The sequence below is a fragment of the Artemia franciscana genome, chromosome 10 (assembly GCF_032884065.1).
Source record: "Artemia franciscana chromosome 10, ASM3288406v1, whole genome shotgun sequence".
NCBI lineage: Eukaryota > Metazoa > Arthropoda > Branchiopoda > Anostraca > Artemiidae > Artemia > Artemia franciscana.
The window spans coordinates 10,397,713-10,425,585 of record NC_088872.1 but is presented as its reverse complement, the minus strand read 5'-3'; the positions used below and the strand labels follow the sequence as shown (position 1 = coordinate 10,425,585).

Sequence of the window (27,873 nt, the reverse complement as noted above, 5' to 3'; positions counted from 1 at the left end):
CTGCGGAGTATGGTTTTAAGATGGGCTATTTCCTTTTTTAAATATATATATATACCTCACAGAAGAGCCGTATAGTTGTTTATTTACTTGTTGCTGTAGTCTTTTCATCTAAATTTCCATTTAAATTTCTGTTTCACTTTTCAGATCATTTGATAAGAGACGGCCTTATGATCCTCGGTCTATTCTAATATTAAACAAAGTCAAAGGTGTCAAATGGAAAACGAAACTTGATTTCAGTAATCTTATTGATGGATGTAACGGAGCTGCTCTTCTTCGTCAAATTCAAAGACTTGACATTGGGAGTGATAAAACGGTGCATCTTGAATGCAGAGAAGCACTTGACCATTCACTACCTGCTCTTAACTCATTTTGCACTAGTTTAAAAGGGGTTAATCCGTTCCTTTTTGAAAAGAGCATCCACAAAGCCCCAGGTTTTAGTGAGATATCAAAAGCACATATTTTTAACTTTATTAAGAAAATAATTGATACTTGTTTGCCCAAGTCTCTTCTTGGTGGTCGGTGTAATATTCATAATTTACAAGAAAAAGTAAAAAAGATCGTTTTTAGAACTCATTATCAAGAGTTTGATTTACAAGAAGTAATGGAAGGAATTAAATGGTCTTATTTCAAGTGGACAAAAGATTATACTGATTCTGTACGGCAGTGTGCAGCTGGGAAGTTAATTATGTGGCTATTAGCGTATTTTGTGCCTTTCATTACCAGTTCCTGTTTTATTATTAGCAAAAAGTCGGCCTCATATGACCTAGTCTATTATCACAAAGTTGCATGGTTGAAGCAATCAGCAAAAAACACTCGAGATATGCTAAAGAATAAAAAACTTGAAGTGATAAATAAAACATTAGCAGAAAAAAGACTTGAAGATTTTCATTGCTCTGGTGTAGTTAAATGGATACCAAAACCTGATGGTTGTGCAAGAATGATTACGAAAGTGAAGAAGCCAAGTGATGCTGCTGCAAGGGTATTGGAGAATGATGCACTCATTGTATTACAGGCAATGGCTGCAAATTTCCAATGTAGAGTGCCTACAAAACCAGACTCAGTGGTTGTTCATAAAAGATGGAAGACCTTTCGCCAGTCTTTGGGTAAGTAGTCTTGGTACTTCGTTCCTTTTTGAAGTGTTTATATTTTGATAATTATTGTAGGAGAAAGAAGGGCATTGGTGGTTCTTAATTGTGTTAGGGGAAATATTCAGGCGTGTCTGAGAGTGAGCTATGAGTTTTTTCATTGAGGGAGCTTGAAGGGCTGTTGGGCCATAGGGTTGGGTTCTCAGTTTTCTCCTGTTTTTTATCGGTTGGTAGGTTGTGGTTCAATTTTGGGGTTTGAATGATGAAAAAAAGGGAAACAAGGTGATATTTATCCTTCTTTGTTTTTGCTTCATTTTAAGTTTATTTGAGAAGGAAAAATCAGAACCATTATTAGATACGATGTTGGTACATTTAGGCGAAACTATTTTAATCTACAATGTTGTACTTCTGGACACCCTCTTCTGTAAAGTATACCCAGCTCAACTTGGAAGGTTAGTACTCCCAGAGCAATGTATCAGGCATTCACCACTCTTGCCTGTAATAACGAATACCCAGTAATATAAAGACCAAAATTTACTTATTGAACAAAGTCGCAAAATTTACTGAATCAAAAATAATAAAATAATCTTTTTCAAGTGTATGCATTGGAGGGAGTAAACAATTAGTGTTCTGACTAATCGTAGACGAGAGGTGGCCACCCTTCCAACCAAATATACCACAGTTTCACCTTTTGCTCTCTCATACTATCGAAGAAAAGTCTTTGTGGACTCAGAGAATAACTTCTTACCCAGTTGCAATGTTTGGATCAGAGTTAATTAATTTATCGCGTCAACAGGACATAAGACAGTTCACAACGGTCGGGTAAATAAAAGGAGGGGGAGGTTATGAAAAACAAAAGGACATTTTTGTTTTTCATAACCACAGCAGGATCAAAAGGACTCATTTGTTGGTACCTGCGGCAATCAGAACAGTATTTATTTATGTTTATATATTGCTTTATTTATGATTTGATCTCTGTTTTTTTTTTCTTTTTCAGAGAAATCTAATATCAAGAAAATCCACTTTGCCTCTTCCGATGTAAAAGATGCCTATGGTTCTATCAAACACACGCCAATGATTGATCTTTTGTGGAGATATTACGATGAGGAATATGAACCATTTTTTGGCTCTTTTTGTTCTGCATATAAAATAACTGTTGCAACTCCTGGTAAGAAGTCGAAAGCGAAAAGTCATTATTACACACATCAAGTTCATGATGTTGAAAGATTCTTTGAAAAGTTACCAAATTCGTGTGTAATTGTCTCAGCGATCAAAATAAGAGATATTAACGTAATGGATACCCTTAAATATGTTGAGACGTGTATCCAAAATGTGATCTTGAATCAAGGGACTAGTTTCTACAGAATGACTGAAGGTCTACCTCAAGGTTGGGCTTTATCTGGTGCTCTGTGTGATATATATCTGGGATATTTCAATAGACTCTATATCGATTGGCCACTTGAAGGGGATTCATATAGGCTAATGCTAAGAGGCGTTGATGATTATTTGTACCTAAGTAATGATGAAAACGATGTGCGAAGGTAATTCAATCTGTATTGGGATAATGATCTCAAGAAAAGGTGGAACTTGGAGTAAGTAAGCGTAAATAATGCTGCTTTCTTGATGCCAAAAAGTCTTTATTTGTTTTTATCTTAAAAATGCCGAGTACCGAACTGACATTTTTACATAATAGGAGGTATCCCTCTTCATAAATGCTTTTCGTCAAAATTTCAGATTGTGCTTTTACTTCGAAAGTACTTCTTGAAGAACATCTTAAATTACTGTCAAAATTTGAACTGGCTCTAATAATTGTCTTAACTAAAATGCTTATTTTCAAAATGAAGATGCCCTTTGGATATCCATTTTATGCAAAAGACGGCAGTATTGTCTCTGTCTAATGCCTTCTACTTCGGAATTAAAAGATATAAACTTATGAGCTATGTAGGGTATTGACTATCTTAACTAGTTCCATCGCATACGCCAAACATATGTATAGGAAACAACTTTGAAAGTGAGCAAGTATTTTTGAGCGAAGGAAAAATTTGGAAATAAACGGGTACGTCAAAAGGCACGTTACATTGAAAATGTAGGAGGTGGTAGAAAAACTCATAAAAATCCGGACATCTTGAGAAGAGATGAATGCAAATACCTTTCCCCCTCTCAAAATACGTCACTGGGCCCTGTCTTGGTTTATAGACATTTTTTATTATTCGTTACAAACCTTTGGGTGCAGTCTTTTAACGTCTCTTTCTGTAACATAAACATATTCTCTTATGTCAGTCTATAATCTTAAAGATAAGCCAGTCTTGAAAGCAATAGTTTATTTCTAGGTGGAAGCAAAATTCGATAGAAAGAAATACAAAAACTGAGAAAAAATATCAAAAAGGAAGAAAATTGTATGAAAAGGCTTTGGAAACTTCACGTTTCTAGGAGTAGCTCCTCAGCCCTCTTTCCTCCCTAGTAGGTTATGTGGTCAGTTACGATATTTAATAGAAGGAAGGAATGACGAGCATGTATTTAGGGTAACTTTGTTTGCTTGCTTGTTCTTATTAGATGCTGGACTTGTCCCAAGTTCCATGTTTTGCCAATTTAGTTTTGCATTTGGGTTGTCATTTGGAGAGGTATGTATTAGTGGTGGTTCTAGGCCTGGGCAGTGGGGGCAATCTTCCCCCCTCATTCCTTACAAGTTATTTCTTAATTTTGTCACAGGAAAGAAATTTGTTGATCTGATTTTTTTTTTCCGAAGGGACGTTATTTGAGGTCCAAAATCTTCTACCGGGTTTCAAGCTAGTGGTTGCATTTTTCAGAATTGTGTTTGATGATTAGGCTAGGAGAGATTAACCATTATCAAAACCTTATACTCAAAGACTACATTACAAAGTAATATACTCTATAGCATAATGACGCCAAACTAGTTAGCCTCAGACCATAGTTGGTAAACATTTCCGCCCGTTTCAATTTCTATATTAATCCCTAGGCCCCTTCAAAGCAGAAAAATTATCTGTACAGCCTTTCAATTGTTCTCCTAAGAATGTTCTATTTTGTCGATATTATTTCTAATTTTAAGCTCGGTGAACGTCCCTGGAAAGATCTTGGGATTCCACTAAATCATTAACCATATCTGCTCCATATGAGTGAATGTATCCTTTCTTTACCAAAGTTTCTGATAGTTTGAGTTAGATTTTTTTTACACCATAAGCTAAAATATGGGCAGTTTTTGTTTAAATGGAAATACAATTTACTCGGAATGTTCTCTTTCAAATATACTGATTACCTGGATGTCATCAAAGAGGGGAAATTATACCCTCCCTCTACCTTCTTAGGAGATTAATATATTTAAAGATTGTCAATTGTTATAATATTTGGATGCAATCTAATACTTCTTGCAAATAAGCTCTACCCCCAACCCCAACTTGACCTTTTCCTGTCAGAAAGAGTCACGGGTCACTTATAGTAAAAACACTTTAAACAAGGGGCGCTTTATTACCATCTCTTTCAATCCATACACCCCTTTCTTAATTTTCTTCCGCTAAAGAAGTCAAGCTTGCCAAGTTTTAGCCCAATCTGCTCACTCGTTTAGAAAAGGTAAAGGGACAGGCGTACAAACAAGCGAAGTGTTTAACTGCATGGATGCACCGAAATGAAGCCAAGCTGCTCCTCAACACGCTGTATTTTTTTATGTTTTTTTTTTCCATATTTGAAGCTCTGAAAAGTATTACTGCGAAATGCTTAAAACTTTCTTTTTCTTCTTCTTTAAGATCTTAGAAAGGGGGTTGAAGTCCTATATGTAGAACGGTTTGGATATATCATCATAGACCATACTCATTGCTTTCATGTTCTATTTCAGGATGGTCCAAGCAACCTCTAAGGATTATCCTGACTTTGGAATTTCTTTCAAAAATACTAAATGCTCTTCTAGCTTAGATCTGGAGTCTGGAGGTTTTGTCAGTGAGAACCGAAAATGGGCAAATTTTTGTGGTGTAGCTTTCGATACAAACTTGTCAGGAGTTCGTCTGGTTTTTAAGGATTTAACCTCTAAGGCGCTATTGAGTACTTTAAGGATACAGAATTCAAGAGATACATCAAGGTTTGTAGGCTATACCCGTTTCTATCATCCTATTTATATGTAACATTTTTTAAATAGCTTGCAGAAATGTAGTTGCTAAATAAAAATAAATCCACTAAATTGCAACAGAAAGGAAAAGTCAAAAATGACTTTTAGGAAAAGTCACAAATAGAGCTTTAATATGTAATCGAACATCTAAAACACTGTTCAAACCTCAAGACAGTATGGACAAAACATGTATTTCAAGGAATTTGTATGTTTTTTATTCTTCGATTTCTTTTTCATTTTAGAATCAAAAGTTCATGGGCAGTTTTCTCCAAAAATGTTTCACGTTTGTTTGAATATTTCATTTACAGTAGTTAGTAACATTTATCTGTTTTTGCCAAAAAATTCTTCAAAGCACAATTGTTACTTACATTACATAATGACATCTATACTTAGGCGAGTCTCATTCCACCGTATATCAGAAAGGAAAGCCAAATACCTAGCTTTCTACCTATTGTTGCATTTGCTAGTTGCTGCTCTGTCAAACTTTGAACCTGTAAGAGGAAGACAAAACATGATTGGCTCTTTTGTGTGAAATTTTAAGCCATTAAAATGAACAATAATTAATTCCAATATTTTGCATACAAATTGACTCAGTCTATTTATGTACTCCATATAGAAGTGATTATCTGTTACCTTACTTTTGACCTAACAAAATATTTCTGCGGTGGAAATCCAATGTGGTTGCACGGCCATTGACAAATATGCTGGAAACCACTAAATGTTTTCAAACACTAAATGTTGTTTCACTTTAACGCGGTCGCTTCACTTCACTAGACGCTACTTCACTTTAGCAACGTTCGTAAACCGCTTTTTTTTTTCATTTACTCTCATGGGAATATAAAAAGAAGTTGCAGGGGAAAGACTGAGTTAATAGGGTGGGTGGTACACAGTGATCATACCATATTTGGTTAATTCTGGCGTACAGAAAGGGCTGTGTGAGCAGGAGCATTGTTGTGAAGTGAAAACCGGTCCCTCGACTGCTACAAATTAGATCTTTTTCGCTGCAAATTGTTGCGTTATCTTCAAAATTTTCAGGTAAAACGGCTGGTTAACTATATGATCCGATAAAGGAAAATCTGAATGGACGACTACTCTCATATCGGAAAAACCGATGAGCATTGTCTTAACGTTTGACTTTTCCTGACGATCTTTTTTAAGACGAAGAGAATTTGAAGTCTCCTATTTACACAATTCTTGCTTGGTTTTAGTATCTTATCCAAAGTGTCACGATTCTTCACCTGTGATAACACTGGAAAAAAGTTAGGGCCATTAAAGAACTCTGCCTTCAAAGCCAAGCGTGATTTCGTGCAGCTTGATTTTTTCTGTACAGTCGGCATTCGTGGAACAAACTTACCACCACCCTTCTCACCCCGAATCTTCTGTCATAATTACCTGTACTAAACTTCAAGTCACTAGATATTTTTGCAGCTTCATCAATGGTCCGTCCTCGATTGTTCAGGATGATTTCGCGATTTATTTTACATTTTCGTCTGTTCGGGGTGTCGAAAAAGTTCAGAGCGATTTTGATCGTGAACTGACATGTTTTCACGTTTGAAACGGGAAACCACTGAAACATTTGTGTTTCCCCATAACATCATCCTTAAGGGGTTTCTGTGGCCGTTTTCTCGAGCAGGAAGCAAAACTTCACGGCTTTAGATTCGACCTAGTACGGTTGCTTGTCTGAATAAAGTATGTTCAAAGGCTCTTAGCTAGAACAATGCATTAACATACGCATTTCTGCTGTTGTCACTACTGACGACTCATTGCACCAAATCACCTCAGGCAATATCAACTGCTCACGTTTTTTGTCCATGCCACACCACCAGAACATTGACTGCAAACAGCGTTGGGAAGGGCCAAACAGCTCAATGTTTGGCAATCTGTTATTCCTCCTCCGTAAAACGTGGCCTAACCACCTTACCATTTTTCTTTATAGCCCTAAAAAGTTGGATCGAACCAGGCTTGTCATTAGGAAGAATAGTACCTTATTATCAAGCAAACTCTCACAACATAAAAACTGCCGAAGTTATTGCCTCCAGTCAGCTAGTCTACATTGTATGCAAAAAATAAAACATTGGTACATAAGTAAAGTCTTAAAACATTGCCCACAGTGACGAACCAAACTGGCATGTCAAATAAACAGACTATAATGAATAAAATGAATAAATATGAATACTTAACTACCGTACACAAACATAAGTACACAAGTGAAATACGAGCAAAAAGAAGCAAGAGTAAGTAAATATAAGTAAAATAAATAAAAATGAAGGCATAAGTAAAAACATTATAGTACGTTCGTTCTAAAAAACATACAGCGATGAATCTAACTGGACTGTCAAATAAAAATGAAACAGAAAACAAAATAATAAAACATTGACATTACGAATGACGCATTAATGTGATGCATTACAATTTTAATTTATCTATGATTTTAACAAACGCTGGCACAAAGCTCTTTCTGTAGCGCTCAGTTCTTACATTAATAGGATTTAAAACCAGGATTCTTGTGCTTTGATCAGGGTAAACGGGGCTTCAGAGGGCAATAAGGGGCTGGGAGTATACATTGAAAGCGTGGATTACAACGCAGATTATTTCCGAATGATACAAAGAGTAACACGTTGGGCTGCCAAAGTAGGGAGTTAGAATTCCTTGAGGAGTTGAATGTAAGGCACTTTGCCCTGACTGTAAATAATTCTCAGGGCTCTCTTCTGGATAATTTGTATTGTATCAGACTGGTCCACCATAAGACCAAAATGCCACACCAGGCAAGCATACTCAAGCTATGGACGGGTAAAAGATATATAAAGGCGGGGGATATGTGCTTTTGGGCATGAAAATTTAGCAAACAGCTTAAGGAGAGATAGAGATATGCTAGCCTGTTTTAACAATAGAGCAAATATGGGCGTCCCCTTTCAAATCGCTAGACAGTGTCAGTGTGTCCCCTAGGCAGTTTAGTTTTGTTGTAATTATTTCATTATGTATTGGGGTTACAAATGATGACTTTGATTTAAGAAAACTATAGGCCATAATATGAGATTTATGGGGGGCTCACTTTCATTTTTGACTGGGCTGCTTCACTTGCAGCGTCTTAGAGAATTTCCATTGCACTGCTGTTAATATTTCTTCTGTACTTTTCGACCAATGACATGTTATCCACCAAACTTCCATCGATTGGCTGATTTATTAGCAAGATTGTTAATCATTACCAAAAATAGTAAAGGAACTAAAAGCGTACCCTGCGAAACTCCGGAAGAAGTAGTGAGTGAATCAGAATAAACATTTTTATATTTAACAACTTGACTCCTATTTGACAAAAAAGATGCCACAATATTGACTAGAAAATGGGGTACACTAAATTCTTTCAGCAATTTTTCAACTAAAACATTATGACTAACCAGATCAAAAGCCTTTTGGAGATCAATTAAAAGGAGATTGAGCCAGGTATCTGGCTCGTCAAGTAATTTATATATAGTATTGAGAAGACTGACCAGGTAATGTGTTCATATTTCCGAATTGTTATCCATCAGTAAGTAAAAGGATCGTCTTTTTAAGCCAATCCGCTGCAAAACTCTCTTACAGTTTAAAAATATTTTTGTTAAGGAAATTGATCGGACTCTAATTGTCCAATCTAATACCTTTCTTCTGTATGGGTCTAATGTATCCTTTTTTCCAGCACTTAGGAATGAACCACTTCTAGTTATTGTATTAAAAATATTTGATTAAGATTTTGTTAACTTATCAAGAAATACTTTTACTAAATCAATTGGAATGTCAAGGGGGCATATTGATGTTTTCTTGAGTTTACGTATTTTCGCCTCAATCAACATCAACAGCCTGTAGGGATATTCTGGTCTGGTGCTGGGAGGCGGGGAATAGACATGAGAGAGCAGGGAGGGTTTGCACAATAGCGGCAGGTTGTTTATTTAATGATTTGGTTGTAGTTTCAGGGGGAACATCAAGATTAAAGTCAACATTTTTGACTGTTTTACCACTGATTTTCTTGACTATATTGAGTGTATACCGCTGCGTCGGCCGTGCTTTAAAGAGTTCTCTTACTTTATTACGGTAACACTTGGCCGAAGCTTTTCGAATCTGCTTTTTTTTATAAATTTCTTTAGTAGGTTAGCTTCTTCAGTCTTTCCTTGTCGGAACAGTCTTAATTTTTGTCGGATTTAACTTTTTATTGCGTCATTTATATAAGGTTTATCATTAAAACTTCTTTTCTTTATGACCTCTGGAAAATGAAGTAAATAATTATTGATAAATTTTTCTTGGAAAAGTTCGGCTTTCTTTTTCGCTTCATCAACAGCAAATACATCTTTCCATTGCTCTTATGAAAGCCGTTTTCCCAAATTGAGGAGCCAACTATCAGTAATTGGTCGATACTTAAATACATCAAATTTGTACTGGCAAATATGATCTTTTATTGGATTTAGAGAAAGCGTAAAATGGTAACTGCCATCAAGTTGGGGGAGAGAATTGTAAACTTAAAGGGGGGAGGAGATTTAACCCACTGGTCTGTTATTTCATGGAAAGTCTGCAAGGTTCGGAATTCTAGTTGTATCTTTCTTTAGTAGCGTCCTAGTATTCCATTCACGGATAAAATTCATGGTTGTTTCTTGTAGCGGTATAAATACACGAGGTAAAAAAACTGAATGAGGCTCCAGTGTAACAACTGAAATAGAAGCTGGACTGTTGACGGGTGCTGGGCTAGCAGACTCTGTGTGAACAGTTATTCCAGCTGGTTTAAAAGTAGTTGTTATATTTTGGGGCATTGGATATACGCCCTTTAATAGAAAATAAAATGAAATGAAAGCAGGAAGAGTTAAAATCTCGTGAAAATCACACTGCAATCAGTTGTAAGATATTTTTTTTTAACCCCACAATTGAACTTGCTGAATTTGGTGTCAAATTTGTATCGATGGTAACTCTGCTTAAGTTTGATCTAAGCCAGAAACTCCCTTTATTTAACCGAAATCAGTGCACGCAAGCGCAAGATTTATCCTAGCTCACCGGCAGGTGCTCTGAATCATATTTTCCCTTGGCACTTTGGCTGAAGGTGGGGAGTGCCATACAAGATCCCGTGTAATCAAAATATCGGGAGTTCTGGAAGCTCCAGATTGGACTTTTTAACTTCTTCTGGATATCAAATTAGAATATCTTAATTTACCGTTTATTGCTTTGAAAACGATTTTGAGAAAAAGCTCGAAACGATTGGCTGCTTGCTACTCATTATTATGAATTTTATCGTTCAGTGTTCGCCGTACTAAACTAAGCACCCACCCGAATCAGTAAAAAAAAGAGTAAGGATTCAACTCCTATCATTGATTCTCGTCCAAGGAAGTTCTTTCAACTGTGTCGCTACCAACCCCCATCCACTGAGTCTAAAACCTTGCAATATTGGCCTGTACATTGAAAATTTGCGGACAAAAACTTGATAAATTTTATATAATTTTTGATCCTGTGTCAATTCTGTATTTTTTCCCATCAGTTGAATTTCCAAAATATCATTGCTTCATAACTTTACATTAGTCTTACTGGCTAATGAGTTCAAATTTATCTACCCTTGAAAGCCAAGATTTCTGGTGAAATTTTATCGGTTATCCAGTCTATTATTCTTCTTATACATACAGCAACGTCATTACTTTTTGTGGTTAATGGAGAAGATAGTGTATTTTGAAAGAATTACAGAGCTTTTTAGAAAACTCAAGGAGCTTAACGAATTCTAGAGGTATTCATAAGAAGCTAAAAATACATCAGGGAGCAAATGCCCCCTGCCCCCTCCCTCCCCCCGTAAGTGATGGGTCTGGATCGAGCGTTTGATCTATGTTTATTCAAAAAAATATGTAATAGCTGTATTCATAAATAAAATCTATGATAATGAATAATAACTGTACCTATAATAGCCAAATTTTAATAACCATAGCTAATTATATAAAATTATATTTATTTAATGATATGTAATGACTAAATATATTTTGATGTTTACTCTTTATGTTTGAGTAATTTTTCTTTCAACTCAGAATTTTTTTTTGTAAAATATCGTACGCCTCTTACCTAACCGTAACCTAACTTATCTTCATAGGGGGCATCTCAAACTGGGCTTAGAAGTTCTGGTATCTGTTGATTAGTAATCAGAAAAATAATTGCATGTTCAGGGTCGCCCAAAAGCTAGTTAATGTTTTTCGGGGGAAGCGACCCCCCCTGAGATTTGTAAAATCTCTTTATTAGGTATTTTTATTAAAACTATAAAAAAAAACATAATATCTACTCCACTACATTTTTGTGAACTGGATCCTCTGTTGTTTCCCTTTTTTGAACACAAAAGTATCTCCAAAAAAACCTGATGTTTTGCTATTGAACGTAAAATGTCCGATAACAAAAATTGTAAACAACGTTGAACTTGGGACGTCAAAATCCAGGATCCAGTCAGAATAGGACGTCAGAATTCAACGTTGAACTTAGGGTGTTATTTCTGTATAGAATAAAATATTTCTCGAATTATTCCAAATATCTTATATTTTCAGATTTTTAGTGCCAAAACTCACTCGAACATTGGTAACCAAAATGGGTTGGATCGCCCTCGATCCAACAATAAACACTATTACCAGAAGACGAGAAAACCTTCGTGATATGTTCCTATTCACTATGATGCGCTTCACTTGCCTAGTAAAATATGTCTTGGGGAAGATTCGATCTGCTGGCTTTCTATTTAGAATAATAACTGAGTTGAAAGCTGTCATAGTAACAAAGTTTACTGGTAAGATCCCGATCGATTTATCATATCTTTTGAAGTGCATATCATTAAACTTTCACTACCTATAAGACACCGTGCCTTGACACGCCATTATTATGGACGCCTATAGTCAATCAAGGTTTTTTGTAGTACGCACCTCAACCGCAACGGTTGTTTTGATCTGATTGGTAATTCTGGGTAACAGAGCTTCTACAATGACCAAGTGGCTTGAGTCACACAAAAACAGTAGTTTTTGCTTCATTCTGATGGAGATGTATTGAAGCAATAGTTTCAATAAATGACCACAGCTGGTGTAAGAAATATACGCCATTACACATTGCTGGTTTAATTGAGGTTCGTGCTTTATCAATTATATTTGCAGGAAATTTAATCGCAGTTTACTTATTTGAACTGTTTTCTTATATTACACTTATTTCTCAAAATTTCCTAGAATCCTCCTTTGTGACATTTCAAATGATTTATTATGGCTTTGAAAAAGCGAAAAAAAACTAGCTCTCAACAGTTAAGCCTGCTGTGATGGAGAATAGTTTTCAGAAGGCTAGAAGATTGGCTCTTGTGCACGGCGAATAAGTTCAGAAAAAAATATGGATTTGATCTCACCACCCCCTTCTTTGATATTCGGCTAATTTATTTTAGTAAAGAATAATGCTTCTTCATATGATAGACTCTTCAGTAAAATCTCGATAGTTGGATCCCCATCCATCTCCCGTCCTATCCAATAGCCAATTTGACTAGTTCTATTCATTTTAAGTTTTATCGTCGCTCTTGGCTTTCAAGGCAAAAACTTGTTTGTTGTTTAATAGAGAAACACTTTTGACTGACACCTAAAAGGTCTACCAACCCCTTTTAGAAAGGCTTGTATCTAAACCTAGCTTCGTTAGCACCATTGATGTTCACTTTATTTGAGCGTTTTTCTTATAAGGTGTCTGTAATTTGCCTAAAATAATATGTAAACGGCTAAACAATGTATAACTTTTATACCTATAACTAGCCGATAGTTTTGACGTAAGGCTGTTTTTGACCTTGGGAAAATCTCCATCTTAGGTCACCTTGATCCACAAGTAAGCATGTGAAGCAGTTGTAATGCATGTGATGCTTAGTTATGATGCAAGCTCGTCAATAAATTCTAATTTGTTTGGTTTATTGTAGGTGCACCAAGACTTATATATATAATAAAATCTAGGTGAGGGGTTTTGTTTCATCTTACAAATTACTTAAGCTAGGTAGGCTTGACCGCAAGATAAAAAAAACCTAGTCAACCGGTATTTTACTGGTTGATTAGCATTTTGCTGATGCAGGGATTAAAAATAGAACCGATAGTAAGTTAGTAAAAGACGTGATATCAGACTCTATTGCATTTATCAGTTTCTCCATCAGACGCGTACTCAGATTTTTCGGGGGGGTCATTAAATTTAAAGGAGTGAATTGTAAAAAAATCATATTGTAAATTTCACTTACAAAAGGATGAGAGACCACGTCCCGCCTTTTTACGTAGTTTTGTGTTTTATGAGAGGAATCGGTCATACTTGACTACTTGACTGTAGTCAAGTAGTTTAGAGGTTGAATATAAAAATGCGTTGAATTTTGCGTTGAATTCTGTTTTTTGTGCGTGTTCGTACTGTTATTAATTTCCTTGCTTGTTTGTTATTTATTTATATTTTTGTGTGTATATGGCCCATGGGTTTTTGAAATACACCTATCTATCTATCTATCTATAAAAATGTTGACTTTTGAGCAATCTTTTTTTTAGATATGAAATGGTATTATTTTTTTTGACTTCTATTTAAAACCAAAAAACGTCTGTTTAGGCAAAATGGTGATTCTGCCTGTGGTAAAAAGCGGTAGATGAAATGCCAAGGTGATAATGTAGTCACATGGCAATTTTATTGGCATGTTTACAAAACTTATTTGTAATTAAACTCTTAGAAGGGTTTGAAAGAAAGGAAATGTAAGGGGAATTTTTTTCAAAGAAAAGAAATAAAGTATAGTCTGATATACGAGATTGTACTATTTAAATCGGAAATATAAGACCGAAAAATGTAGCCAAAAACTGGAAGGAAATCGAACATGCTTGTAAATTGGGGCTTAGTTGAATTGCTTAGTTTAGCCCCACGTTCTGTAGGGCTTATTGCAATTACTTGCAATAAATTATTGAATAAGCGTAATTAATGTAATTTAAGGAATGTAGTTTCAGCATTATAATATATTTTTTACAAAAGAAAAAATTCAATGGACGGATAATAGATAGACTTATCTATTAACAAATGAACTAACATCATTTTTATACAATCCTAATAAGGGGAATACCAGATTTGCCTCTCACTCAATCGGACTATCTGTCTTGGCCTTTTCTATAATTAGCCATATCTACAAATACTTGATTTTAATTCAAAGTCTCGTAAACGTGATTTTAATTCAAAGGCTTGATTTTAGTCTTGTAAATACATAGAAACTTACAAAATCACCAAAAAAATTGTTAGCTTTTACTAATGGATAAGTTTTTCGAGAATTTCCTATCTGTTAAAGGGCAATATTTGAGCTCTAAAGCACAATAAGCAAATAATTAATTGCAATAGACTTTTGCAAGTGCTTTTGAACGCAATTCAGTAAATGCAATTGGCTATTGAATATTGGCTATAGAGGTGCGCCCCCATGCCTTTTGAAGACCAGAATATAATTTTCACTTTACTGAAAACAATCTTAGTTTCGAGGTGAATGTTTCTATTTCTTATAATATCAAAAAAAGAGAAAAAATGCCCTTATAACCAAGCTTACTGAAAAGAATAAATGATTGTGGATTTACAGTTTAATAGACATATGCTGGTATTAATTCCTTAGTCTTTAAAATTTTGAATTTATTGAAGTCTAAAAAAGTGAAAACATTAAAAATGTATTATGTTTGATGTAACTGTACCCAGGTGTATGTATCATTTTGATTGACTTGGCCCTAAGCAGTACAGCAAAGGCTGTGGGAGAGCACAGAATCAAATGGGAAAGTAAAACTCTCCTAGACTTAGATTATGCTGATGATTTAAGCTTTCTAGATAAGAATCTTAGCAAATTGAAAGCATTTTTGGAGGATTTGAGAGTTTAGAATAACAATAATAATAATAATTTATTTATTCTTGACCCGCTACAAAAATCAAAGCGGAGTATCAATAAAAGAAACAAAACAAACACTACACAAAACAGAAAGAACAAGAAACTAAAGCAAACGAGTAAGGCCTCTGTGGGCGGGCATATACTTATAAGTAGACTGGAGTACTTTGCCAGCAAGCTCCGTGAGCGTCGGCCCGATATTCGAAAAACTATAAACAGATATGAGGCTCCTATTCCTATACCATGGAGGCAGATACAATAGAAAACGGGAAAACCGGAAATAATAAGAACGAATTGAACTGATATCTTTTTTATGAAAAATAGGGTAAATACCAGAAAGAAACAAAACCGAATGATCTGTAAAAACCGAGTATAATTTAGCAAGAGACTTTCTATTGTATCTACCTCGGTTAGCGACAATTTTAGAGAAACTTAATTGGATTCACAAGATTGGATTGGAATGCAAGACTAGTTTTGAAAATTAAGAAGAACTTTTAAGTCGTTAAGACTGGCCATAAGTCAAGGTGAAGAGATGATGTCGGGTAACGAGAAGATCGATCAAATGAACAGCTTTGCTTACCTAGGTAGCATTATTAGTAAGCACGGCAGGTGCACTGAAGATGGTAAAAGTAGAATAGCCAAGACCCAGGGTTATTTTTTTGCGGGCGAAAATGGTTTGGAAGAATAGGAAGATAAGTCTTCATACCAAGATTAGATGATCGGAAGCTAAGTAATTACAATGATCAAATATGGTTCTGAAGCGTGGGCATGTAATTGGTTTCAATAGAGTCTGGAGAATTAAATAGAGTAGCGTGGAAACGTCAAACTCAGCCGGTTAATAAAAAAAAAGTGCTTGAAACAACCTGTAGCTGATATCTAAGATAAAATGAACACAAAAAAATGGTTAGAAAAGAACAAAGGTTTTGTTTTTAAAAGAATCATCGTTTTAATTTTTATTATTTCGGTTTGGAAAGATATTCAAAAGAGATTTATAACTTTTACTACAAGTACAATAAAACCAAGTTCTAATATTGGCGAAATGCCAAAATCAGCTGCCCTTCTAAAATATTTTCTGTGTCTCGTTAACTTTGTTTCTGTTAGATTTCCCTTTTAACAAGAATCAATTCACCCAAACAAAAACAAATTTCAAGCTTTTACCAAGAAAGGATTTAACCCCGGTAAATCATTCTTAAAATTCAGCAAGGGTAAATTCTTACAATTTTGCCTTTTCCTATTAAGTTTACCTCCGGAAAAAAACTATTAATAGTAACAACTAAGGCTATTTCAGTCAACCTCTCGAATAGATCATGATAAAATGGTTATTGAATCTGATTAATGAGAATCTTTGGTTTCGTTGGTCAGTATATTCAGATTGATTTATCAAAACCTTTGATTTTATTGGTTAGAATGTCAAATGTGATTAAGAATCTTGAATTGGATTGGTTTAAAGTTCAGCACTTGACCTTTCGGACTCGATCCAGTGTCTGAAGGTAAGATAGCCATCAGTTGTGTTATGGACTTAGCGACAACTAAAGTTAGAATTTTGTAAAATTGTTTGCATAAACGGTTAAACCAATTTTCAGTACTAATCCCCCCCCTAGTGAAAAAAAAATCCCTTGGTTAACTAATCGTCGAAGTTTCATCTAGAAAATCTAATATACATTCACCTTATCTTAGTCCTCAGTTGCCTGTGTCCAGCATATCAATAAAATTAATCCCAGCTTATTTTTCATCTTTTATGGAATTATATTGATTCCTCTGTAATCAGTCTTTTTTTTTCAGGGTTTCTCCGATATAAAGGCTGTATCCCATTTGGGATTAATTCAGCCATATATATGTTTATACACATAGCCCAAAGATTTATGAAGAAGCATCCAGATATATATGGAAGGAAAATTCTATTTATGAAAGTTCTGAAATCAGAAGCAGGAAGTAAGCTGAAAAGATTGACGAAACGAAGACTTCAGAAGGTTATTTGCACCAAGAGACCTGTGGATTGAATAAGAAAATATTTTCGAAGCTTTGCCGAGCTACACCAGCAGTTCTTCTCTTTTTTCCCACTGTAATTATTAAAAATTATCCGTTTTTGCCATATCTATAATCTCTCATGGAGGAGGGGTAATAACAGGATCTTATGTTATCTCATCGATTGATAATTTTTGCAATATCGCTATGTTAATAAGTGGGCGAACTAGTTTTTTTTCTATTTGTGATAGGAGGAGAGGATTATTTTTCTGGATCTGAAAAATTTTGGAATGTGCCCAGGGCAACATTCCTTTAAAAACACCTTAATGCCTTTAAAAAGCTAATTCAACTGTCGATTTTGGTATTAATTTAGGGCTGGAGATATGAAGCTTTTTTCCACGAAAAAATTAAGCCTATTCAATTACTTTGGGTGTATTTTAACTCGGCTTCTTCCCAAGTAAGGAAATGGTTTTTATCGAATTTGCTTAAAACATTCTTGAAATCTGACGCCTAAAAACGGTTTCTGACGCAGTTATGCTACTTCATGAATTCATGCCTCCTCTATAATTTAAATGTCCTCGGGTCTTTTCTTAGGTCTTGTTCGGTTTCTAATGATTGCCACAAGTCTACGCTAGTTTTTTTTTTAAATTTTTGCCAGATCGAGATTGTTTAGAATTTGTTGTATTGCAGACAGTTTAATCAGAATTACTTTATGTTTAGATGCTTGCCTGTACTGCATTGGGCCCTTAATCTATCGCTGAAAACAACCTAAATTACCTACAAATTAAGGCTTCAAACTTGATCTTATTTTGGTGACAATACTTGCAACTATTCAGGCGGGACCGACTCTGTATTAGCTCAGTCACAATGGCTTCGTTCAACTCCTTGCTTTAAACCATGGAAAATTATCCGGCGATTAAAATCAAATCGACCAGTAGTTGAGGGGAAGGCTCACAAATGCTAAAAATGATGAAAACAATGACCTAATTTCTTACTAGTATTTGCTTTTCTCGACCAAAACACCTCTGGAATTGAGCTCTACATAGATATAAAATCTCCGGCATCATTTTGGTTTGCTCTTTTTTCAAACTTTATTGCCGAAAGGGCTTGTAGTGCAGTGCAAATCATGAAGACAGAGGAGGGAAAAAGATTGAAATGAAAACGGTACGTAGAATTATGAAAATAAGTATAATGTGTTAGAGGCAATTATTTGGTTTAAAAAAAGAGAGAAAAAGAAGAAGAAAACTACTGTCTTCCTAATCCAGCAATTGAGATAAACGAGCACTTGAACCTTACTTATCTATTGTCATTACTTTTCATTTTTTGTATGTTTTGCTTTTTTTGTGTGTATTTAATTATTTTTACTCCACATTTTAATACTTTTATAGTGTTTTTGTGGGTAAGAAATAAATTATTATTATTATAAAACAAAACAAACAGTATAACCAAACCGTCAACCAAATCAAAATGTCCAAATCCATGAAAAATAATCATTAATAAATGTAAGCCGTTGTAAAATTACAATCAAAAGCACCTGAAATTTAACGAAATATTTCCAAATGATTACCTCCCATTAGGGCTCCTCAGAGGAATACCACCTGCCTAAATGGGTTTCGACGCTTTAAGTTTCTTAGTGGGCGAGGTAGATCGTCTGCCATAAAGCTCTTTTATGGTATCCCTATGTTAGGTAAAATTTATGAAATACATACCTACTAGTAAAATTATTCAAGAAATACCTACAAAATAATATTAGCTTACGAGCCTCTGTTGGGTTATAAAATTGCTTTATTGACTACTGGAATCAATTATAAATTTAAAACCCTCCTAGCTGGCCCGGAAATCCTGTATATATACAAAAACCCCAAAAGAAAAAATGAAAGAGAAATTACTTTAAAATACCCTTCAATATTTCCTGATAATTCTTTGTATATTTACCTAAAAGTTCATTATACAGAAAACTAAATTGCCAACTAATTTTATTTGGAGAAAAGCCTCTTAAGACCAATTTTCGGCTAAACGTTTGATATCTATTTTTAAAATTTGGGCAATTAAAGCAAATTCTTGCATACCTAATTAAATACCTAATACCTCGAATATATGACCAGAGGATATTTCAAAAATGCTGCAGAAATTTGACTTCTAAAAATTTTGAGTGAAAATTTTGTTCGGAAAACAATGATCGTGGGAGGGGGCTGGTTTTACTTAATCCATTTCTGAAAAGGGTCTTGCTGACTCCTGAAAATAGCACTATAACTTCCAATTTCTAATTAAATGAGCCCTGTTCCAAGTTTCTGCGACCCACCATTCCATAAAAACCTTGTATACATTCTAAAAAAATTTGAACTGATACTTTTGTATGTTACAACTGTGTAATATGCATAAATATATGCTTCTTAGCTGTAACTGCCATTGAAAATTTCTTATTCAGGTTAGGCTAAAACCTTTGTAGGCCTTTCGTCAAAATCTTCGAAAATATTCGTTTATATATTTATAAAGTCCATCCAATTCTTCTCCCCTTGACGAAAAAAGTTTTTAATTTAATTTTTAATGATTTTTTTTTATTTTTTACATTTACCATGTCTGGCTAATCTCCCCGGACAATTCCATCCCTAGACGGTTAATCCCTCGGTAAATTCTCTCCGCCGTATAAAATTTCTCTCATTTGGTAAAATTGCCTTTCAATCTAAACCGCCTCTCTTGTACTTTTTTTTTCTTCTGTCAAGGTACAATGCGTTCGCACAGACAAATGTGCTTCCCAACATTTCTTTTGATGTCAACTATTCTTACTAGTCTGATCAAACATTCTTGATTGATCTTGATGATCTAATCCCCTGGATAGCTCACTAATAAAGCCTTTGTTTTTGAGCCATTTCACCGACAAGACAGGAAGGCTGATAACAGAGGCGCCGTTTGGGCCAAATCTTGGGGTGGGTATGAACTCCATCTTGACCCCCCCCCCCCCGACTCACTTCATGTCGCGTAAGACAAAATGCGGGTTTTGGCAGCACATCAATTGAATATTCCAAGTAAAAACGCATTCTCAGCACCCGTTTGTTGCTTGGAAATGTCCTGTAATCGAATGTGGAACTCAGACACACTGACCTCAAAGATTAATTATAACATTGAAGATCACAATCAACAAGGTTAAGTGATTAAACTGAAAGTGGAAAATTCAACCAAACTACAGGTTGGCCTTCCTCAGTGAGAAACTTTCTTATTTAAGTAAACAATACGTCGGTGAAAGTAATCATCATTAACGTGCTGAAGGTTGTAAACAAAATCTTGATTTTTCTTCAGCAGAAATCTTTCAGATTAAATATATTTACAAAAAGGAAAAACATAATACGAGAAAAAAAATATTACAACACTCAAGGTAACAAGGGGAACCGCCGAGGTTTCATCTTTGCTAAATCATCAACAAGCTGGTCGTAGTTCAACTTTTTACTAAATCCTTCTCTGCAAACATCAAAAGGAGGTGACTGAGACGATCATCTCCTGTTGTAAACTGCAGCTAGTTTTTCCACTATTTCTAGGCTAAAAAACAAACGCTCACTGCTTGCTGTTGTCACAGGAAGTATGGCAGCAATACAAAGTGCTTTAATTATTTCTGAATAATCCGCTGGTAATGCCTGAGGATGGTCGACAATGTTTAAGAAGTTTTCCAGCTTTTTCTCCTCATCGAGCAAGAAACGCTTGGCAATACCAGCTTGAGATTCGAGAAGAATGTCATTGATATCCAGCTCGCTCTAAAGAGCAGAGAAACGCTTGAGCAACTCTGTGTCCATAAACTTGGTCGAGCTTGGATCCAAGGCTTCGAGTGTGTTCAGCACTGGCAAGTTATCTGTGAACCTTCTGTCAAATTCGCCTAGCAGACGGTCGAAACTCGTGCTGTACTCTTGCTTCATTTCATCCGCCAAAGTAGTAGTCCGATTTCCAGATTGGATGAAGCTCTTTCCTAGCATCGAAGTTGTCACAAATTGTTTCAGATGCTTGGTGATCTTTTGAGTTCTAATGCTAATGGCTATTAATACCTTTATATTTACCTAACTAAAAAGCTAATAGGCTTAATGATGTAAAGTCTTCTACTTCTCTCTATGCTCTCGTCTTTAGAGTATAATGGTAGCGTTGGCCTACAATCTGGGGTTCGACCTGTAGAGGATGTCAAGCGTCTCTAACTTTCATAAGGTTTATGTGTCGAGCATGAAAGTGTTTATTTACACATATGACACAGTGAATGTACATAAGACAAGGACAGAAACAGAATAAGAACTGACTCGAGTAATCTAAAACGGTGGCTTATATTCACTAAAACAAGGAAATAAACATTAAAACATTTGCCAGGAACTGACCTATTTTAATCTGTCAACTTAGAAGAATTACTGCAAATATTCAGAATTTATGATATTAATATAATCATCTACGAAATGGGCTTTTGACAGAACTTGAGAATTTAATTATGTATCTAGCCTACTTTCAAAGTTTACAATGGCTAATAGCAAATAGTATAATTACCCCAAGGGTCGTCAGGTAATTATGCTCTTTGGTTAATAGGCGTGCATTAATTTCAAGTCAATTGGGCAGAATGGTTTATGTCGGACATAATGGATTATTATGGCCGGTAAAGGGTCCTTTGTGGTGAAAGCTTGGGCCCCCTGGAAAATATGGGGTGGGCATTTGCCCACCTTTGACCCCCCAAATGGTGCCTCTGGCTGATAACTGAAAAATGAGTTTTAGACACCGCATCACAAGCAACAGTCAGGAGAATTTCTCTCTCGTAGTATTCCTCACATTTTAGGAAGAATAGGAAACTCAAAATTAAAACAAGAAGCCTAAATATCAGCCAAGTTATTGATGATATTCTGTGAATCAAAGGTATCTGCAGATGCCACAACCTGATACTAATGTTCACAACCACACATACTACAGCTTGAAGCAAAATGTCAACATATAAAAGCAGTGACATCCTGAATCAAACTAAAGACTGCATTTGAAATATTTACGATAACCATTATGAAGGAGAACCATGCAAATTATGACATACATAAAAGAATGACCAAATCCCTCCCCCCCTTTGAACGTGTCCTGCATGCAGAAGTAACCTTAAGGTAGTATGGAATAATAATATCACGAGCCACGCCAAATATAATATAACATCAATATTGGAAACAAAACTACAATCCCTCCCCGCGTCTTCTTGACTTCTCTGACACCTCTTCTTTTGCCAAATGACATAAAACATGATAACTTTGCTGTAAACAAAGTGCAAACCCATCAAACCTCTCCCAAACCCCCTTTTGGTCAGCTCATATAACGATGCATATAGTAAAGAGACAGACAACGAAAAGAAGTACTTTATTGTACAGATAAACATTTGATAGATTGAAGGACATATTGATGCCCGAATTAGAGACGCTTACCAAAGGACAGGTTGAAACTTGTAAGAAGTCTCTAGTCACATTGGAATAGTATGAACCCGTGGAACCAAAGTGGAAATATCATCCTAAATTGGATTGCTCTATCTAAATTGGAAGCTCTTTACTATTGGTACGAACGAAACATCGGAGGGCAGCTAGACCTCCTCCACCATTCCTTTTTTCTCAAAATACCTCGATCAAAACTATGAGATAGCCATTTAGCCAAAACAAAAATCTGCAAATTTCATTTTAATTATTCATCTGCGGAGAGCTAAAATCAAAAGATACAATAATTCAAATACGTTCAGAGGTTAAACAAAAAGACAAGTTTTTACCTGAAAGTAAGAAACAACGTTAAAAATTAAAACGAACAGAAATTACTTCGTACATTAAAGCGGCTACTCCCTCCTCAACACGCCGCTCTTTACGCTAAAGGTTTTTACTGTTTTAAAAAGTAGAGTTGAGAGAAAGATTCAAACTTTAGTGTAAAGATCGGGGCGTTCAGGAGGGAACAGCTGCAGGCGCAAAATGGCTATCTCAAAAAATATATCTTATATTTCTATCTAATTGAAAAAAAAGTTTTTTCAACTGAAAATAAGGAGCAGCGTTAAAGTTTAAAACAAATAAACACTATTCTGTATATAAGGTGGGATTCCCCCTCCTTAATACCTCGTTGTACACAATAAAATTTTGTAATATTTATTTATTTGAACCCTCTATACATATAAAAATGCAATTAGAGGAGTATAGAAAAAATATATAAGGATATTGCTATTTAATTTTGTTCGTTTTGGAATTCTTCAATAGTAATTTCAGGTCGTTTTGGGTTTAATTATAATAGATTTTTATTTTTGCTGATCTTAAGTTTAACATGGCCTTTTAAATTTTTTTTAAAAATTTCTTTTACGGAAATTATTTTTAATTATATTAAAAACGAGAATGTAGTCGTTTGTTGAAGGTGTAAAAAAAAAAAATAAAAAAAAAAAACTAGAAAAGAGGTTAGTCACAAAGCTGGATAGAAAAGGTAATAGGGCTAGGGTAATAGAACTTGGAACAAAAGGCGGAGTTGTTGTTTATTGTAAGTTATTTAAACAGAAATAAACAAAAGCAGGTGATAATCAGTGGTGTCAATTCATAGTAAATTATAAGTGTAATAGTTTTTTCGAATCTAAAGGGGAGTGAGGGATGTAATGTCTTCAGTTTGTGTTATAAAAACATCCCGAAAAAGCCATTTTCAAAGCAAAAGCAGTCAGATATTGACAAAATTAATAATTTTATAGTCACAATTTTACAATATATGGGCTAGTAATCACAAAGTAGATACTAAGTAAAAACCAGTAAAAAAAACAACAACTAAACATTAGCCAACACAGAACAGTAAACACAAAAAAGCGGTGTCTGGAATGTTGCAGTTCAATTACCATGGTCGGTATGCTGTCATGGATTTAAATTTACATGAAAAAATAAAAATTAAAGTTCTCCGAAAAATATGAATTTCCTTGATAAATCTATAGATTTAATTAGGAAAACTAAACCTTATTTTACTGAAACTAAAACTCTATTTTAATGTTCCTTTTTTTATCATGTATAGTAAGAAATTTAACGATGAAGGCGTTACTTCAGTGTCCTATGATATCCAAGCACAGATAAAAAAAAATGCAGCTCACGTTAGAGAAGCTGCTTTTGGGGTTTCTTCGGGGCCAATTATCATGACATGCGCTTCCGATTGGGTTTCGGCAAAAAAAAAACTTAAATAAAACACTGTGTAGTACATAATTATAAAAGCATTGTTATAAAATATTTGTGAGTCACATGATCATCGATTAACATTAATTATTGTGACCTTTAATTGCACTTGTTTCAAGGATGATTAAGTATATGATAAATGTCGCAACGTATTAATATTCTGTTATGTTAATAAGAAACACTGTTCAAAAGCGAGGGTTAAGCACATGATTAATTTGGAGGTTTTATTTTCATACATTTCTAATTCTTTATATTCCCAACGCATGACTTTGTAGAAAAGAAACGTCATTTTATAGCGTCATAGCCTTTCCACTGTCATGTACTAGGAATATTTTGTCCTAGGAACATAATATCGAAAATTACAAGAGATAACCTCTATTCTCTTGTTTATATTAAAGAATGGTCAAGTGATTTGTACTTGTCAGAGGTCTGGATTTTACATAAAATTTTTCTGCCAAATATTTATATTTTTGATGTAGTTCCGCCAAAAAGAAATACAATGAAATTGCATCTTAGCCTTTTAGCTGTCATACACCAACAATATTTATTAAGGTAGGGACGGGATATATGAATATACGGGAAAAGACCTCGATTTTCCTGTACTGTTATATCCTCCCATCGTAATGGCTTAAATATCATCAGGAGCCGTAGGGTTTAATTGATGCATTTCCTGTGCCTCAATTGCATCGTTTTTTGTCCTTGTTCGTCTCAAGAGTTTTCCATAGTTTACTGTGAGTAGCGCTCTTATTGTTAGAGATATAAGAAATACCATAAATATGGTGATTATGATATTGTACCACAAATTTGGTAAGAATAATCCGTATTGACTTTCCACGTACTTTAATCTTTGGTCTTCGGTCGTGAACAACGGTATTTGTAGATCTAATGCCTCTTTTATTTTTGCTAATTGCATAGTACCCTTAATCTTCTCTATCTTGGGCCATATTGATATTTTTGATTCTTCGTTGTTCATGTTCGGTATTGTATAAGACAAGTTTATTCCTTGGAAGTTTATTATCTTTGGGCTCATAACATTTGTTCTAGTTGTGATCAAAGGTGTTTGTACAGTTGTTTCCTTTGTCACGAGTCTGCAACCTTGTTTTATTGTTATCGTTCCAGCGTCCTCTAACAGTATTTCAGTTCGATAACTGGGGTCAATCTTTTCTGTATTGTTGTAGCAGGATAGAGTTCCTACTGTCTTTTTAGGTACTGTAAATAGCCATAAGTCATTTCGTAAATTAATGAAGATTTCTCTTTTTGTGCTTCCTACTAAAGCATCACATGAGTTAGGAATATCTTGTTGTTGTGATTCCTTTAGGAAGAGATCTAGCATGCATGATCCTATTTTTACATTATATATAGGTAGCGTTTGTTGGCAGACTAAATTTTTAAATGAGACGCATTCTTTTAAATCCTGGGCATTAGCTAGTGCATATTTTCTTCTGTCTTGATCAATCAGCATATATTCTGCTTCAGGCATAATGCTCATGAAGGAGTTGGTTTCTTTAATATTAATGGGAAAAGTACATATTTTGTATAGATCATATATGGACTGTTGATTAATTAGTGGGATTGTAACTACTCCAAAAAGTTGTTCATTAATTTCGGTAATATGTACTTTTAGCTTAGTATAATATAAGAATAGGTTAGCAACTTCTGGTTGTACTGGTAAATGGAGGCTAAATGTTAAGTGTGTTTTTATTTCGTTTAGGATGGATTTTAGGTCTGAGGGGTCTACTAAGTCGTAGGAAAGGGATCCTCCTGTTAATTCAAATAACGCGAACTCAAATTTACTGACATCTGTGGCTAAATTCAATAATGACATTATAATAATGTCAAGTGAAACTGTTGCTAAACTAGAATCAGAAATTACTCTGTCGACCTCATTTTTTAAATAATTCATTGTGTTGACTGTTCTTGAGATTTTTTTTGATATGGTCTCAATTTTATCTTTTTGATAGTTGGCTATACTCGCTTGTATTTTTTGTACATGTAGCGTCGTATTCATGGCAGAATTTAATCTTTTAACATTATCTCTTAATATATTTAAATCTTCTTCAGTAGACAAACCGAATAAACGAGAAGCAAGTTCCCCAATTATTGGGATTAGGCTAGTTGATCTTTTATATTTAGTTTTACGGAAAAATACTTCAAATATTCGTGTCGTACTTTGTTTAAGTTTCTGTATTTCTGCCTTAAAAAGTTCAAATAATGCTTCAAACCTTTGTCTGTATAATATCAGGAAGGCTTGGTGAGTGGGCATTTTATAAGCATTTTCTATAGTTAATTCTGGGAGGAGTTCCAACTCATTTGCTGTTGGCTCATCAGCCATTGCCAGTCGTGCACAAGTTTTTTTTACCGTCTATAGTTCAACATTCTCTCCAGTGATTTTCATCTTGGCATTTTTTGTCTCCATCCATACGTTGTGTATAAATCCATACAAGCTGCATAAAAACAATTTTTCTTCTCTTACCGTACTTGGATAAAAAAAGAATTGCATATAGAAATAAAATAACTTAAATCCTTCTGACCTAAAGAAATTAATACCGTAATATTTCCAGATCATCCTCAACCAAATACCAAGCCAAACAGGTAACCTTAAACTTATATCCTGCTTAGTAGTAACACCAATTAACAATATGCCCTTATAGAGAACACTAAGCGATCCAAAAAGAGAAAAATAATAATAATAAAATAAAATAACTCAAAAACAAAATTCAATATTGATAATCAGCGTTGCAAGGAGCGATTTGATCGTGCCGGGCAATACTGAACATTAATACTATCCTTTTGTTGTTCAAACCATTGTCTGATCAATCCAGTTTCACAGCTGGAGAAGTGAGTCAGAAGACAAATTGGTAGAAACACTTCAAAATTCAAAAGAGGTAAAAATGAACCTGACAGACATCAGAAAGTGGGAATATGCAAGAAATTTTCAAAGGCCAAAAGAAAACCAAGAAAGTCAATCTTTAGATTTTACGATTATGTCATATAATGTGCTAGCGCAAAAATATCTTGAAACAATGCCTTATTTGTACTATAAGTGTATCGAAGAAAACTTGAAATGACCAATTAGAAAACAAAGACGTTTAAACCAATTCAGTGTCAAACGCAGATATTGTGTGCTTACAGGGAGTGGAAGCTGACTATTATTATAATACTTACTTATCTTATTTTCAATCTCAGGGGTATGATAGTGTCTTTAAACAAAAAACCCAAGGAAAGCTTGATGGATGTGCTACTTTTTTTACGAAACGTAAATTTAGCCTAAAAGAAGATCATTCCTTAGAAATGCAAAAAAAAGGAATAATTATCCTTAATCAAGATAACATTGCACTTATTTCTATTCTCACCCCATTTAAGAACCCTGACAAACAGATATGTATTGTAAACACGCATTTGTTATACAATCGTAAAATAGAGGATATTCGTTTAGCCCAACTCCAAATACTTCTTGAAGAAATTAATCGTGTTGCTTGCAAAAATACTAACTACTTTCCAGTTATTCTTTGTGGTGATTTAAATTTAACCCCTTCAAGCAATTTGTACTCCTTTTTAAGCCAAGGAAGGCTTATGTATGCACATCTAGATATAAAAAAACTAACTAACTGTGGTTCAAAGAAAATAGGGAAGACCTTTCTTCCAAAGGAGTTATATATTTCTGATTCTTGTCAACACTTACAAGAATTAGAA

The 27,873-nt window shown here is 34.7% G+C and overlaps 1 protein-coding gene across 3 annotated transcripts in view; it reads left to right on the top strand.

Moving 5' to 3' along the window:
- Positions 1 to 17,149, top strand: part of LOC136031769 (telomerase reverse transcriptase-like) — a 41,430-nt gene extending 24,281 nt beyond the window's left edge. For all 3 annotated transcript variants that reach the window (XM_065711521.1, XM_065711523.1, XM_065711522.1), the window contains exons 4-8: positions 145 to 1,103; positions 2,083 to 2,626; positions 4,933 to 5,172; positions 11,727 to 11,959; positions 16,838 to 17,149. In XM_065711521.1, coding sequence (XP_065567593.1) covers positions 145 to 1,103; positions 2,083 to 2,626; positions 4,933 to 5,172; positions 11,727 to 11,959; positions 16,838 to 17,055 — 2,194 coding nt within the window. In that variant the 3' untranslated portion in view covers positions 17,056 to 17,149. The remainder of the gene's footprint in view (positions 1 to 144; positions 1,104 to 2,082; positions 2,627 to 4,932; positions 5,173 to 11,726; positions 11,960 to 16,837) is intronic.
- The last annotated feature ends 10,724 nt before the right edge of the window (positions 17,150 to 27,873 follow it).